The 14,103-nt window shown below is 39.1% G+C and overlaps 1 protein-coding gene across 5 annotated transcripts in view; it reads right to left on the bottom strand.

Moving 5' to 3' along the window:
* Window positions 1–1,002: 1,002 nt before the first annotated feature.
* LOC145357916 (protein nucleotidyltransferase YdiU-like) overlaps window positions 1,003–14,103 on the bottom strand; it is a 79,372-nt gene continuing 66,271 nt past the window's right edge. For 4 of the 5 annotated variants that reach the window (XM_080211505.1, XM_080211514.1, XM_080211488.1 and 1 more), the window contains 5 exons: window positions 13,016–13,108; window positions 9,239–9,318; window positions 6,815–6,858; window positions 6,628–6,707; window positions 1,003–1,262 (listed from right to left, as the gene is read on the bottom strand). In XM_080211505.1, the coding sequence (XP_080067631.1) occupies window positions 1,140–1,262; window positions 6,628–6,707; window positions 6,815–6,858; window positions 9,239–9,318; window positions 13,016–13,108 (420 nt within the window). In that variant the 3' untranslated portion in view covers window positions 1,003–1,139. Of the gene's footprint in view, window positions 1,263–6,627; window positions 6,728–6,814; window positions 6,859–9,238; window positions 9,319–13,015; window positions 13,109–14,103 lie in introns of all 5 variants that reach the window. The other variant, XM_080211497.1, reaches the window with a different exon arrangement.

Here is a 14,103-nt window from a genome sequence, read left to right on the forward strand (position 1 = left end):
TTCATTGCAGTGTTAATGTTAACCCACTTGTGACTAATAAATAAACTTTACTTTAGAGCTAAAGGGATCATGGGATATCGGGGAGATCAAGATAATGACCTTTTTCTGTGTAACAATAATAAATCAAATCAAAGAGGCCATATGGCCTACTCCTGCTCCTAATTTGTATGCTTGTGTTTGTTCATATAATCTAGGTTTTGAGAGTTAACTTATTTTGGGCAATTTAGACACTGTTAACATTGAATTGTATGGTTTCCAAATTACAAAATGTATCTGAGCACATAGTCTGCTACATGTTAATCATGACCTTTGTAAACAGGAAACAGATGTAATTAACCTATCTCCTGAAAACAGCAGCAGCAGTTACCCAAGACAACATGACACAAATATTGATGTAGCAAGTTCCCCACTGCTGCCTGTGAAATATGCCAGCAACAGAAAAAGTCAGTGCAGACTTCCAGTTCCTTTTTTTTTGTTTTCAAAATGTTACTGTTCTTCCCCGAAATTCTTGTGTATTATTAGCCAAATTGTGCCAAAAAATTGATTCTGTATGCTGCCATCTTTTATATATAGCATTGCTGTAATAGTGCATATGTTATAATATATTGCAGCTCTGATTTTGCAAAACTGGAAAAGTTGCATTTGTCTGTGGCATGTACAGCGCTATATTTTATTATTTCAGTGCATGACTGAAGCAGTTCTCTAATAATCATATGTATGGGATGCTAGACCTAATCCTGGTTTGACAGATGGAAAAGATTCCAGGGGTAATTAAAGATTCACATCCTCATACGATTCACACCCCACCACCCTTATAGTATAAATCTTGTCCTATTTTCTTTCTCTTTAGCTCTGACAAAGGGTCATCCAGGCTCAAAACATTAGCTCTATTCTCTACAGGTGCTATCTGACCTTCTAAGATTTTCCAGCATTTTCTGTTTTTGTATACTTTATGCTTCATGATGTAGTTATGAGCAAGACTTTAAAATTGAGCAACTTTATTGACAATGTGCACAACATAGTTTATTCAACAACTCATAACCTATGTAAAATCTGCCCATAAGAAGAATATGGAATTACTTGGCTAAAGTACTTGGGCTGTTAATGATTTTTGGTCTTGTTACAATTTACTTTCATCATTAAGAGGAACAGCTGACACGAAGCTCTCCAGCCCATGGAGGAGGACGGGAAGAATATCCAGCTTCCTCTGCCTCTATCTGCTTGCTAAAAGGATGGTGTAAAATTTTCTGTAGAAGGTGAACCTGTTATTAAGGCAAAATAAAGAAATAATTTGTCATTTGTGCCATTGGTATTTTAAACTTACACAGGTAACTTCTCTGTGAACATTATATTAATATAAAAGTGTCCTGCTTTTCCATGGACGTATTATGCTTCACAATTTAAACTTTGAATGAATTTTCAATTTATCAAAATAGGAGTGCGAAAACAGGAATTTGATTTTCTCAATTAATATTTAACTTTACCTTTTGAGATAAATACAGCCAAAGAGTTGACTGTAATAACCGATGTGCAGAGACAGGACTTATACCCATCTATATATCACCCTTTGATCCCAGCTCTTTGTGTACAACACCGAGCCCTGCCCATTTTCCAGGCTCAGCCAATTTATAAAAACTGAACAGGCTCCTGCCAGAGTTCCATCAGACCATACCTTGTTGTAGAAGGATGGCTGGAGAGGGATAGTGAATGCAGAAGAGGAAAAAAGGGGTAAACAATACAGGCTGGGGAGCAAGGAGACTATAGCAGTCTTTGTACTAATTGGGAAAGAACAGCAAAGAATGTGCTCTGCACAACGCATCATAATCTGGAATGCAGGGCCAAAAGGCTGGTGGAAAAGAATCACTGGTAACTTTCAAAAGAGAATTAGATACATAAGTGAAAAGGGGTTTAAAAAGAATCTGCAAAACAAGGGGAAAAAGCAGAGATGGGAGACTAATGGGAGTGGTTGGGGAGGGTTTAAACTAATACAGCAGGGAGATGAGAACCACTATAAGTATTCAGAGCAGGGGGAATCAAGAACAAGGGGAAAAGACAGCAAGAAGAACAAGAAAAGTGAAAGGCAAATAAATCAAGGGCCAGAGTCAGGTAAGGACACAGTAAAAAATAGTAGAAATGGGACAAGAAACTTTAAAAGGGCTCACCTTAAGGTTTTGTACCTGAATGGATGAATTATTTGTGCAGATAGATGCAAAGGGCTGTAATATAGTTGGCATTACAAAGATATGACTCTGTAAGAGGGAATTCAGAATAATTTGGGACTAAAATACCAACAGATCAGGGTAAGTTAATTTAGACTGAAGTCACAATGAGCCTGGAATATATTTTACAAAGGTACTGTTTGCATAAAGACACATATAACGACTGTTAGAGAATTTAAACCTGTATTTTTGAAAATTGATTATAATCGGTATTAAAAGCATGCGCCTTGGCTAATGACACACTGCTTTAACATATGTTGGGATGTAGTCAAGTAAAAAGAGCCACATTCCTCTGAACAATGCGACTGTTGAGCAAAGGGAAAAAGAACTCTTATCCGTGTGGGCTCCAGACAGTCCTAGCAGTCCCAGACAGTTTAATAAATAGGACATACATTACACCAGATAGGGAGAGTGTCAGGAAACTGAGAGAAACTCTTGCGCAGAAACCCTACCACCTCACCTGCTTGCGATTCCCAGAACAGAAATCTCTATTGGCCTTGGGCAGGATTTTATGATCTCACCAGAGCGAGGCCATAAAATCCCACCCTTATAGTCCACAAGCTCATGTATTTCCATGCTATCAAAGGATAAATGTTATTGGCCAAGGTAAATAACCCATACTAACAATGATTGGCTAATACCCAGCTGGTGTCAGCAAAGGGGTGAGCAAATGACTTTTGAAAATTGTATAATTGTAATGCTGAGAATTATATACTTTTAGAGTAGATTTGGACTGCCCCAAATTTCTCTCCCACGTATATGGATCAAGCTTGGGAAATAAAGAAATGTCTTTAATCAGAATACTGTCCCCACAGGTCATTGGGTTAGTTCAGAAAGCCAGCATAATACACAGTTTCTGAAAAAAACTCCAACAAGCTCCAAGGTGACCAAGGATGGAACTAAACAACGAGGACTATTCAGTGTTTAGGAAGGACAGACGGAAAGGAAAAGATGGTGGAGTTCATCATTGATTAAAGAAGATATTGATACAATATTGAGGAAAAATATTAGCACAGATGATGGGGAATCTGTACAGATCAAGATAAGAAAAGCCAAGAGGCAACAAACATTATGGGGGTGTTATAAGGCCGTCAAACTGTGGTGGTAATGTAAGGAATAGCATTAGACAGGAAATCAGAGATGCATGTGTCAAAGGAATATCTGTGATTATGGGTGACTTTAATCTGCATATAGATTGGGAGAGTCAAATAAATCACAGTACAATAGAGGAGGAATTTTTGGAGTTTTATGGAATATTTTTCTGGACCAATACGTTGAGGAACAAAGGAACAGACCATCTAGCACTGTGTATTTTGCAATGAGAAAGGATTAGTTGGCAATCTACTTGTGAGAGAACCCTTGGGGATGAGTGACCATAATATGATAGAATTCTTTGTAAGGTGGGTAGTGAAATAGTTAATTCTGAGACCAGGTTCCTGAATCTCAATAAAGGTAACAATGATAGTCTGAGACATGAATTAGCTATGATGGGCTGGGAAATATTACTGAAAGGAAGGACACTGGTGAAGAAATGATAGGCATTCAATGAATGAGTAGGTGACCTGCAAAAGTTGTCTTTTCCTATTTATTGCAAGAGCGGAAAGAGAACGACAGCCAAACCATGGCTTGCAAGGGAAATTAGAGATAGTACTAGATTCAATGAAGGAGCATACAAGTTGACAAGAAAAAGCAATCGACCCGAGGATTGGGAGCACTTTAAAATTCAGCAAAGGAGGACCAAGGGATTGAGAAAGAAGGGGAAAGTTATTATTATTTGAATTATTATTTGAATGGGTGCAAATTGAAAGGTGTGAATACTTGGCGAGCCCTTGGTGTCCTCGTGCATCAGTTGCTGAAAGTAACCACGCAGTTTCAGCAGGCAGTAAAGAAAGCAAGTGATATATTGGTCTTCATAGCAGGAGGATTTGAATATTGGGATAGGGATGTTTTACTGCATTGTTTAGGATGTTGGTGAGGCCACACTTGGAGTACTGTGTGCAGTTTTGCTGCCCTTATCTGAGGAAGGATGCTCTTGCTATAGAGAGAATGCAGCGAAGATTTACCAGGCTAATTCCTGGGATGGCAGGTTTGTCATATAAGGAAAGACTAAGTCGGTTAAGATTACATTCATTGGAGTTTAGAAGAAAGGGAATCTCATAGAAATTTATAAACTTCTAATAGGATTAGAAAAGATTCAAAAAGAATGCTCCTGGTGTTGGGGGAATCCAGAACCAAGGGTCATAGTTTGAGGTTAAGGGGTAAACCTTTAAGGACTGAGGTGAGGAAAGGTTTCTTCACCAAGACAGTGGTGAATCTGTGAAATTCACTACCACAGAAAGTAGTTGATGCCAAAACATTGTGTGATTTCAAGAAGAAATTAGATATAGCTCTTGGGGTTAAAGGGATCAAGGGATATGCCGGGGGGAGGTAGAATCGAGATATTGAACTTGATGATCAGCCATGATCATAATGAATGAGACAGAAGGCTTGAAGGGCCAAATGGCCTACTCCTGGTTCTTACATTCTATGCTTCTATGTAATTAGGCAGTTCTATTAACAAGTGTCTGCTACTGGTGTAATAGGAAGGAATTCAAATGACCCTTCCATCTCTTAAGATAGTCTTCTTACTATTACTCAGATACTTGTAGATGTAACTTAACAGGCCATCAGGTTGCTCAGGAAACAGCAATAGAAAAGCAGATTACAAACGTGCATTTCTAAGGATTGGATAACTGGAAGGAAAGAGCATTACAATCTGAAGAGACACATACCAAATAAACTGCCATGCACTTCACTATTCAGGTGGGATTTAGGACTAGGAATAGCTAGAAGAGTGCAAATTGACACAAAAGAAAGCAAATGTAGAGAAAAAATGTTACGCAATATTTGTACAGCCACTGAATAAAACCTTGCTTTTGGACAAATATTGAATTTATTCTAGGATTTGGGACTATTTTTCATATGTTTGGAAATAGATACCTGAAGAGAGGAGAAATAGGATTGCTATTCATCATGTATTGAAAAGGATAATGGCATTAGGCAGCAGGGAAAGGCAGGAACTGTGTTCAATGAAGTAGCTGGGGAGCATTTTGCGATTGGTCTCATTGAAAGGTGTCCATTTTATTTATTCTTTCATGTGATATGAGCATCACTGTTTGGTCAATATTTGTTGTTTGTGCCTAATTGCCCTCAAGAAGATGGCAGTGAGCCACCTTCTTGAACCACTGTAGTCCATGTGTTATAGGGACACCCACTATGCTGTCAGTAATGGAGTTCCAGGGTTTTAATCCAGCAGTGAAGGAATGACAATATATTTCCAAATGAAGCTGGTGTATGATCTGAAGGAGAACCTGTAGGTGGTGGTGTTCCCACACTGCCCTTGTCTGTCTAGATGGTTGGCTACTGTAGCTTTGTAAAGTGCTGTCAATGGAGCTTTGGTGAGTTGCTACAGTGCATCTTGTAGATGGTACACACTGCTGCCACTGAGTTTTAGTGCTGCAGGGAGTAAACATTTAAGGTAGTGAGTGGAGTGCCGATCAAGCAGGCTGCATTCCCAGGATGGTGTCAAGCTTCTTCAGTGCTGTTCGAGCTGCCTTGTCTAGGCAAGTGGACAGTATTCCATCAACTTCTTGCAGATGGAGGACAAGTTTCTTTTGTGTGTGTGTGTATGGGGGGGGGCGCGGGGGGCAGCAGTGGTGGTGGTGGTAAGGTGATGAGTTACAGAATTACAGTTGTTGAATTTGCAGTCTCTGACCTCTCTTGTAGCCACAGTATTTATGTGGTTAGTTCAGTTAAACTTCTAGTCAATGGTCAGGATGTTGATAGTGGTGGATTCAGCAATGGTAATGCCATTGAACATTAAGGGCTGATGGATAGATTTTCCTTTGTTTGAGATGGTCATTGTCTGGCACTTGCATGGCACAATAGTTACTTGGTACTTCTCAGCCCAAACCTGGATAACGTCCAGGTCTTGCTGCATTTGGACATGGTCTTTCTCAGTATCTGTGGAGCTATGAATGGTGCTGAACATTATGCAATCATTAGTGAATATCCCTATGTTTGACCTTATGATGGAAGGAAAGTCATTGATGAAGCAGCTGAAGATGGTTGGGCCTAGGACACTACCCTGAAGAATTCCTGCAGTGATGTCCCGGATCTGAGGTTATTGACCTCTGTCAACCACAGCCATCTTCCTTTGTGCCAGGTATGAGTACAACCAGTAGAGAATTTTCCTCAACTCCCATTGAATCCAGTTTTACTAGGGCTCCTCAATGCCAAACTATAGAAGCAACAGAGTTTATGATGAGATAAATTCTGCAGCACTAGGGCCAAGGCAATCTGAATGAGAGGCAAAAAAACTATCTTTTAGATTGATCAATTTATTAGATGAAAAATGCAATAAGATTACCTCAGAGAAGTCATTTTGCTCCAACTTTTTGATTGCTGACTCTGCCATCCAGTTGCGAAGGATGTACCTTGGGTTGACACCTTCAAAATAAATAATGAGACTTCCAAGTTTATTTTTTTATTAACTTTACTAATTATTGCATGAAACATACAGGCTATATTAAGAAACCTATTTTAAAACACCATACTTTCCATTCTGTTTCTGCGTGCTTCATCTGAATCCACAGTGTTCCTGCAAGAAACAATATTTGGGAACATTATGTGCATCTGTTATAAAAGCACTGATTTACAATACTAAAACAATTTTTAAACAAGACCATTGAAATTGACAGCACAAAAGGAAATGGTTTGGCACTTTATTCTAGATTTATCCAGCACCATGAAGATTGGGAGGGTGGGTTGGACGGGAAAATAGGGAGAGGCAGAGTTAAGACCTCTCCCCAATGAATTCCCAACTCCAGGGAGATTTCCCAGGCAGTTAATTAAGGCAATTGACAAGACAATTACGGTCAATTCTGAGCCTTCTGTGGTACTTTAACAGCATTAACGTTGCCTGTTCCCCACCCCTCACCAAGAATGGAGGCAGGCAGCACAATGGCCTTGAGTATGAAAGGCTTCTAACATAGCTGAGTAGTTTACATTTTTGTTAGGGAGCATCCCAAAGTGCATCACATTGTCAAGAAGTTGGGATGGTGGGGTTAGAGTAGATCCTTCGTATTAATTTATCTGTGCATGTTTGCTTACAGAGACTGTCAGTTTGCAGTTAGTTTGGGGATAGTCAGTTTGGTCAGTCAGCAGGTGGTGTGGGACCAGGAAATACGAACCAGCTGTGGGACTAAGAGCAAAGATGTCCATTCGGAACCAGGGCATATGACATTCTTCCCCCCCCTTTACTTCTAAGGTCCCATAACAACAAATAATCATAGTATTTTACATAGTGATCAAAACACACACACACACACACACACACACACACACACACACACACACACACACACACACAAGGGCAGGCAATGCATCATTACGCAATAATAATACAATTTAGGAAAGAAGATCAGGTGGGCATCTATTCTGCACTGGCTGTCTGGGCATTTCAAGGATTTGGTAGCTCTTAAACCTTAGAGGTAATCTCCGGTTCTTAAAGAAAACGCCTCTACCCTGGAAGATGTAACAGTTTCTTCTGCAAAAGGAAGTCTAGTAGCAGCAAGGGATTCTTCAGCAATTTCAATTTCTGCTGATTGATGAAAAGTTGCGGTTACGGTATCTGATGGTATGGAAGGCGATTCATCTCAAAGTAGGTACTGGCACTTTGATGCATGTAGCATGCCATCCCCACATTAGCCCATCTTCAGTTTGTACTGTATAGAAGACAGGGCCAGTTTTGAGCCAATACATGTACAGGAACCCACTTTTTGCTAGTGGTATATCCATGTGCCAAACCTTGCAGGAAGATCTTTTCTTCTCAAGATTTGCAACTCCTGATAATGTTCTACTTTCTTGGATGTCTCCTCTGATAAGAGCAGATCAAAGATATTTTTCAGCTTCCTCTTCAGCAGTAGCAAAGTTGGGGAACTCTGAGTGGTTACATGTGTGGTGTTGCAATACATTGCCAAGAAACTACATAGACGGTGATTCAATGAACCTTTGGCCTTAGAGGCTTTCAGTAAATGCTTTGAGAACTGAATAAATCTTCTGGCTAATCCATTTGTTGATAGATTGTAAGGTTCTGATTTTATGTACTGACTACTACTCACCTTCAGATAATCTTCAAACATTTGAGCCATGTTGTGACCAATTATCACTCACAATTTGTTCTGGTTTCCCAAATCTAGCAAAAATCTCATCGTGCTTTTTAATGGTTTGTTCCACAGTCATTGACTTTGCACAATTTCTGGCCATTTGGAATGTGCATCCATGACAACAAAAGTACCAAATATTTCTTAAATAGTGAGATGCTGGAAAGTGTTGATCATCAAAGTTGTTAAATACTTGGGGCTGTCGTTGTGCTGTCACATTAAGGGTCTCATCATGTGTATAGTTTGTGATGTCATTGGCTTCTTTGCAAGCTTTTTGCCTATCTAGAGCAAGCCTTTGTAGAGTCAACAACTTATTAATAAACCTGTGTCATTCCTTCCAGACAAGCTGAGTACCTGTAGAAGAAAGCTGAACTTTAAAACATTCTGAATCATAAAAAAATCCACAATATGTATGCATACCATTTGCACACTTTTATCACAGTATCATTATTTGTAAAAATTTACATCCATTTATAACTAAGTTGTGCACATCAGGAATTTCTTGTCTTTTTCAAAAGCATTAAAAGAAAACATATTGCCTGAAACACCCTAATGTTACAATGTTGGGCAAATATAAAACAAAATGATCAACATCACACAATATTGTTGGATTATTTTAATCAAAAACCAAAACATTAAAAAGCAAGGAGATTATAACAGTTCATGATTTGTATAGTGATCTTCACAATTGAAAGATACTGTAAGTGATAAAGTAACTTAAAGATGCAATTAAAGATAGATAAACTGGATTAGTTATAGTCTCACTATCTCTGCAGAAGGATTTTAAGAGGGTTTCAAAAGCAAATGAATTCTTACCTCTTCAACCTTGACAGATACAAGTTAACCCAATACAAGAACTTTGTGTGTCTTGCAACATCTTGAAGAGCCCAGTATTCCTATACCAAAATAAATCATTTTGTCATAAGAGTAATTTAATACTGAAAATATCTGCAATTATGGACCATCAATATTCTTCAAATCATAAACACAAGATAGTAAAAGCATAAGAATTAGGAGCCAGTGCAGGCCATTTAGTCCTTTGAACCTGCACCAACATTCAACAAGTGACCTTGGCTGATCTTCTACCTTTATTCCACCTTCCTGCATTATCCCTGTATCCCTCAATTTCCACTGTACCCAGAAAACAATCTACCTCTCTCTTGAATATGCTCAATTACTGAGCGCCCACAGTTCACTAGGATAGAGAATTTCTAAGGTTCACTTCATCTAAGTGAAGTAAGTTTTCCTTAGTTATAAGTGGTCAACCCATTATTCTGAGACTGTGATCCTCTGTCGTGGATTTCTCATTTTCTCAAAGCCCCTCCCACCAAGCTTCTTAAGAATTTTAAATGTTATATTTGATTTGATTTATTATTGTCACATATATTGGCATACAATGAAATGTGTTGTTTCTTACACTGTACAGTCAAAACATACTGTTCGTAGAGAACATAGGGGAGAAGGAAAGGGTGCTACATCCAGTATAGTGTTACAGTCACAGCTAGCGTGTAAAGAAGGATCAACTTAATATAGAATAGGTCTATTCAAAAGTCTGATGGCAGCGGGGAAGAAACTGTTCTTGAGTCGGTTGGTACATGATCTCAGGCTTTGTTTCTTTTTCCCAACAGAAGGTGGAGGATGACAGCATGCCCAGGGTGCATGGGGTCCTTGGTTATATTGGCTGCTTTTCCAAGGCCATGGGAAATATAGACAAAGTCAATGAATGGGAGGCCAATTTTCATGATGGACTGAACTACATTCGCAACACTTTGTAGTTTCTTGCAGTCTTGGTCAGAACAGGAGCCACACCAAACTGTGATACAACAGGAAAAGATGTTTTCTATGGTGCATCTGTAAAAATTGGTGATCTTAGCAGACGTGCTGAATTTCCTAAGCCTCCAGGGAACTAGAGGCATTGGTGAGCTTTCTTAATTATAGCATCAGCCTGGAGGGATTAGGACAGGTTGTTGGTGATGTGGATACCTAGAAACCTAAAGCTATTGACCATTTCCATTTCACCGCTGTTGATGTAGACAGGGGCATGTTCCCAACAAAGCTTTCTAAAGTCGATGGTTATCTTGTTCGTTTTACAGTCATTGAGGGAAAGATTATTGTTGTTACACCATTTCACCAGATTAGAAATACAGAAGATAGGAGCAGGATGAAGCCATTTGGCCTGCTCCTTCATTCATCACGATCATGGCTGATCGTCCAATGCAATAGCCTAATTCCGCTTTCTCCTCATACTCTTTGATCCCATTGGCCCCAAATGCTACATCTAGCTGCCTCTTGAACACATTCAATGTTTTGGCATCACCTACTTCCTGTGGTAATGAATGCTACAGGCTCACCACCATTTGGGTGAAGAAATGTCTCCTCATCTCTATCCTAAATGGTCTACCCCGAATCCTCACATTGTGATCCCTGATCCTGGATACTTCCAAATTGTGAGTGATAATTGGCCACAACATGGCTTGAAGTGTTTGAAGATTATCTGAAGGTGAGTAGTAGCCAACACATAAAATCAGCACCTGACAACCCATCAACAAATGGATTAGCCAAAAGATTTATTCAGTCCTTGAAGCATTTACTGAAAACCTCTACGATCAAAGATTCATTCAATCACTGTCTAAACAGTTTCTTGGCAACATATTACAACACCACACATGCAAACCACTCAGAGTTCCCCAGCTTTGCTACTACTGAAGAGGAAGTTAAGAAACATCTTTGATCTACTTTTATCTTCCTTGCATCTACCCTATCTAATCCTGTTAGAATTTTGTAAGCCTCTATGAGATCCCCCCTCGTTCTTCTGAACTCCAGTGAAAACAATCCTAACTTAGTCAATCTCTCCTCATACATCAGTCTTGCCATCCCTGGAATCAGCCTGGAGATTCTCTATCCCTTTCCTGTACTTCACCTCGACAATGTTTGCGATCCAACCCACTACAGTGGTGTCATTAACAAACTTGAAAATCGAGCTGAGGGGAATTTGACCAGCAGTCATAGGCATATAAAGAGTATAGCAAGGGGCTACGGCCACAGTCTTGCATGGCCCCATTGTTGAGGATAATCGTGGACGGGTCATTGCCTAATTAGATCATCTTTCCATTATTCTAAACTGCTGTGAATACAGGCGTACTCTATTCACTCTTGCCTCATAGGTCAATCACCTCATTCAAAGAACAAGCATTGTACTTTATTCAAAGAACAAGTATTGGAGAAAGTAAGTCCTCTCTTAGTACACATATTTCAGGTGTGGCCTCACCAATGCCTTGTATAATTGTACTAAGACTTCTTTACTCTTTTCATTTACAACAAAATCTAGAACACTATTTGTCTTCCTAACTGGTTGCCTGCCTGCATGTTAACCTTTTGTGCTCGAGGTACAAGGACAATCAGCGATCCCTCTGAATGCAAGCGTTCTCCAGTCTCTCACCAATACATCTTGTTCTTTTTTATTTTTCCATCCAAACTGGATAATATAACACTTGCAGTCACCTACCCTGCCCACATCCTTTACAGCTTCTTTGGATCCTTTTGATTGCTTATTTTTCCGTTAAATTTTGCCTCACAGGCAAACTTGGGTATGTTACATTCAAAACCCTCATCCAAGTGATTATAATTTTTGATCCTTGCTATACCCTATTAGTTATGCTTGCCATCTTGCAGCTACCTCAGTTAAGAACCTAGGATTAAAGTTGTTAGGTCCAGTGGATTTGTTGCCACTTATTGGGCCCTTAATTTCATGAGTACTGTTTCTTTATTTATGCTGATTAATTTTCTCATTCTTACTAGACCTTTGGTTCACCATCATTTCTGAACAATATTTCAGTTTTCTACCATAAAAATAGACGCAATAAATTGTTTTAAAATATTTTAGATATAAAATTCTGCCAACTTATTGCATTTAGACATTTACATTGCAAGCCTAGAAATTGTTCATTAATTCTAGTTAAATTAACATATGAATTTGATGTCAGTTGAACAAGTTTTCAGCTAAGAGAAAAGTCTCAAACCTCTAGTAAGGACTCAAAGCAATTGAAAGGAGGGGGGGGAAACTGTTTTTTTTAAAGTACATTTAAATATTGTTTATATATTTAATTATAATTTTTCAATGAGAACATTAACAAGTTTCAGATGTGAAGCGTGAATAAATATAATTGCTCTTTTTCACAAATATTGCAGAGGAATCTGCATGTTGCAGAATCTTATACTCCAATTTCAATGTCCAATTGAATAACATTTGGTAGGGCTGAGGCAGTTGACACCACAGCAAGATGCCCGGGAGATTTTAACACTGGACCGCTTCAGCGTTGATTTCCTGCCCAAGTCCACTTGAAGCAGCTGCTGATTGATTTTAGCCACCAAAATGCCCTGGTGAGGAAGCCAAGACTTTTCTGCATAGGTCTCAGGTTAAAATTGTAGTCAGGCCCCAATGACTTTATTGGGGCACAACCTAACATTTAAGAAAGACCCCACAGTAAACCTGCAGAAAGGCAGAGGTAAAGTCACTCTGTCCATTCTAACTGTCTACAGGCTGGCAAGTTAAAATTTGTACACTTATCTGAAATCTTGACCTGATCCATTTACCTCAGAAATGCTATGAGCCTCAAGCTGTTGCTGCGTAATCTCACTAAGCTGACGAAATGTCATTGTGAAATCTGCTCTTGTATCTTCCATCAGCTATAAAAGTGAAAGTAATAATTAGAAACACAATGTATTTTAAAAGTATAAATGGCTTTAAGTTCCCTCTACTAGAGAGTTTACCAAAGGAACTAGAAATAGTTATAAAAGACTGTTTGCTTTTACATTTTAAGATAAATAAAACACAGCCATTATAATTGTCAATAAAGGAAAATGCAAAGATACAGGGTATCTTGTTATGATCTCTATCAGGGCCAATAATCTTTTAAAAATGATGAATTTCCTACTGATTAACAGAAAGAATCACCTGACAAGAATTCCCATTTTAAGACTTCTACGTAACAAACAAACTAAAATCAGCAGAGACTAAACACTACTTAGTTGGCAACCAGTACACCTACCTTTACACATTAATTAATTAGCACACCTGTTTGTATAATACATCACACTCTCAGCAGGAATATTGTCTCATAGATGTAAAATCAAAGCCCTCCTGGCTTTTCTCAGCAGGCATTGTACCTGCCATATCAGGGCAAGTCTTCAAGTGTCTTCTGAAAACTGCTTAACTCAGTCTTCTGGGTAGCCCATAGCTGACTCACAGCTGCAAGGTCCACTTCAGCGACTTCTTCATTTTAAATCTCCAAAAGTCCCATCCATTCTCTATTCTTTCCAAACAGAAAATTGACCCTTCTAAGCAGCCTATTTTTACAGCAGTATCTTCTCTGCTTCTTCACCCTGCAGCATCGCTCTCTCTCTCTCTCTCGCTTTCCAGATCTCTGAGCCTCAAATTATGTGTCCAGAGAGATCAGCTGCTCCTTTTTGTGTGATGGTGTGAAAAATTATATGTTTTGGCCTGGATCACTTTCTCCATGAAAACCAAAGTCATCATCTCCCCTCTGGGAACAACGAAGCTCCCCTCCCCCAACTCCACCATTTTGCAAGCCGCCCTCCCCCACCCCAACCCCACCATTTTGCAAGCCTGGTACCATATTTCCTGTCCTTATGATGGCGCTCACTACTGAGTGAATCTCAAT

Source organism: Carcharhinus amblyrhynchos, chromosome 2 (assembly GCF_965287045.1).
Source record: "Carcharhinus amblyrhynchos chromosome 2, sCarAmb.v2.hapA, whole genome shotgun sequence".
NCBI classification, from domain to species: Eukaryota; Metazoa; Chordata; class Chondrichthyes; order Carcharhiniformes; family Carcharhinidae; genus Carcharhinus; species Carcharhinus amblyrhynchos.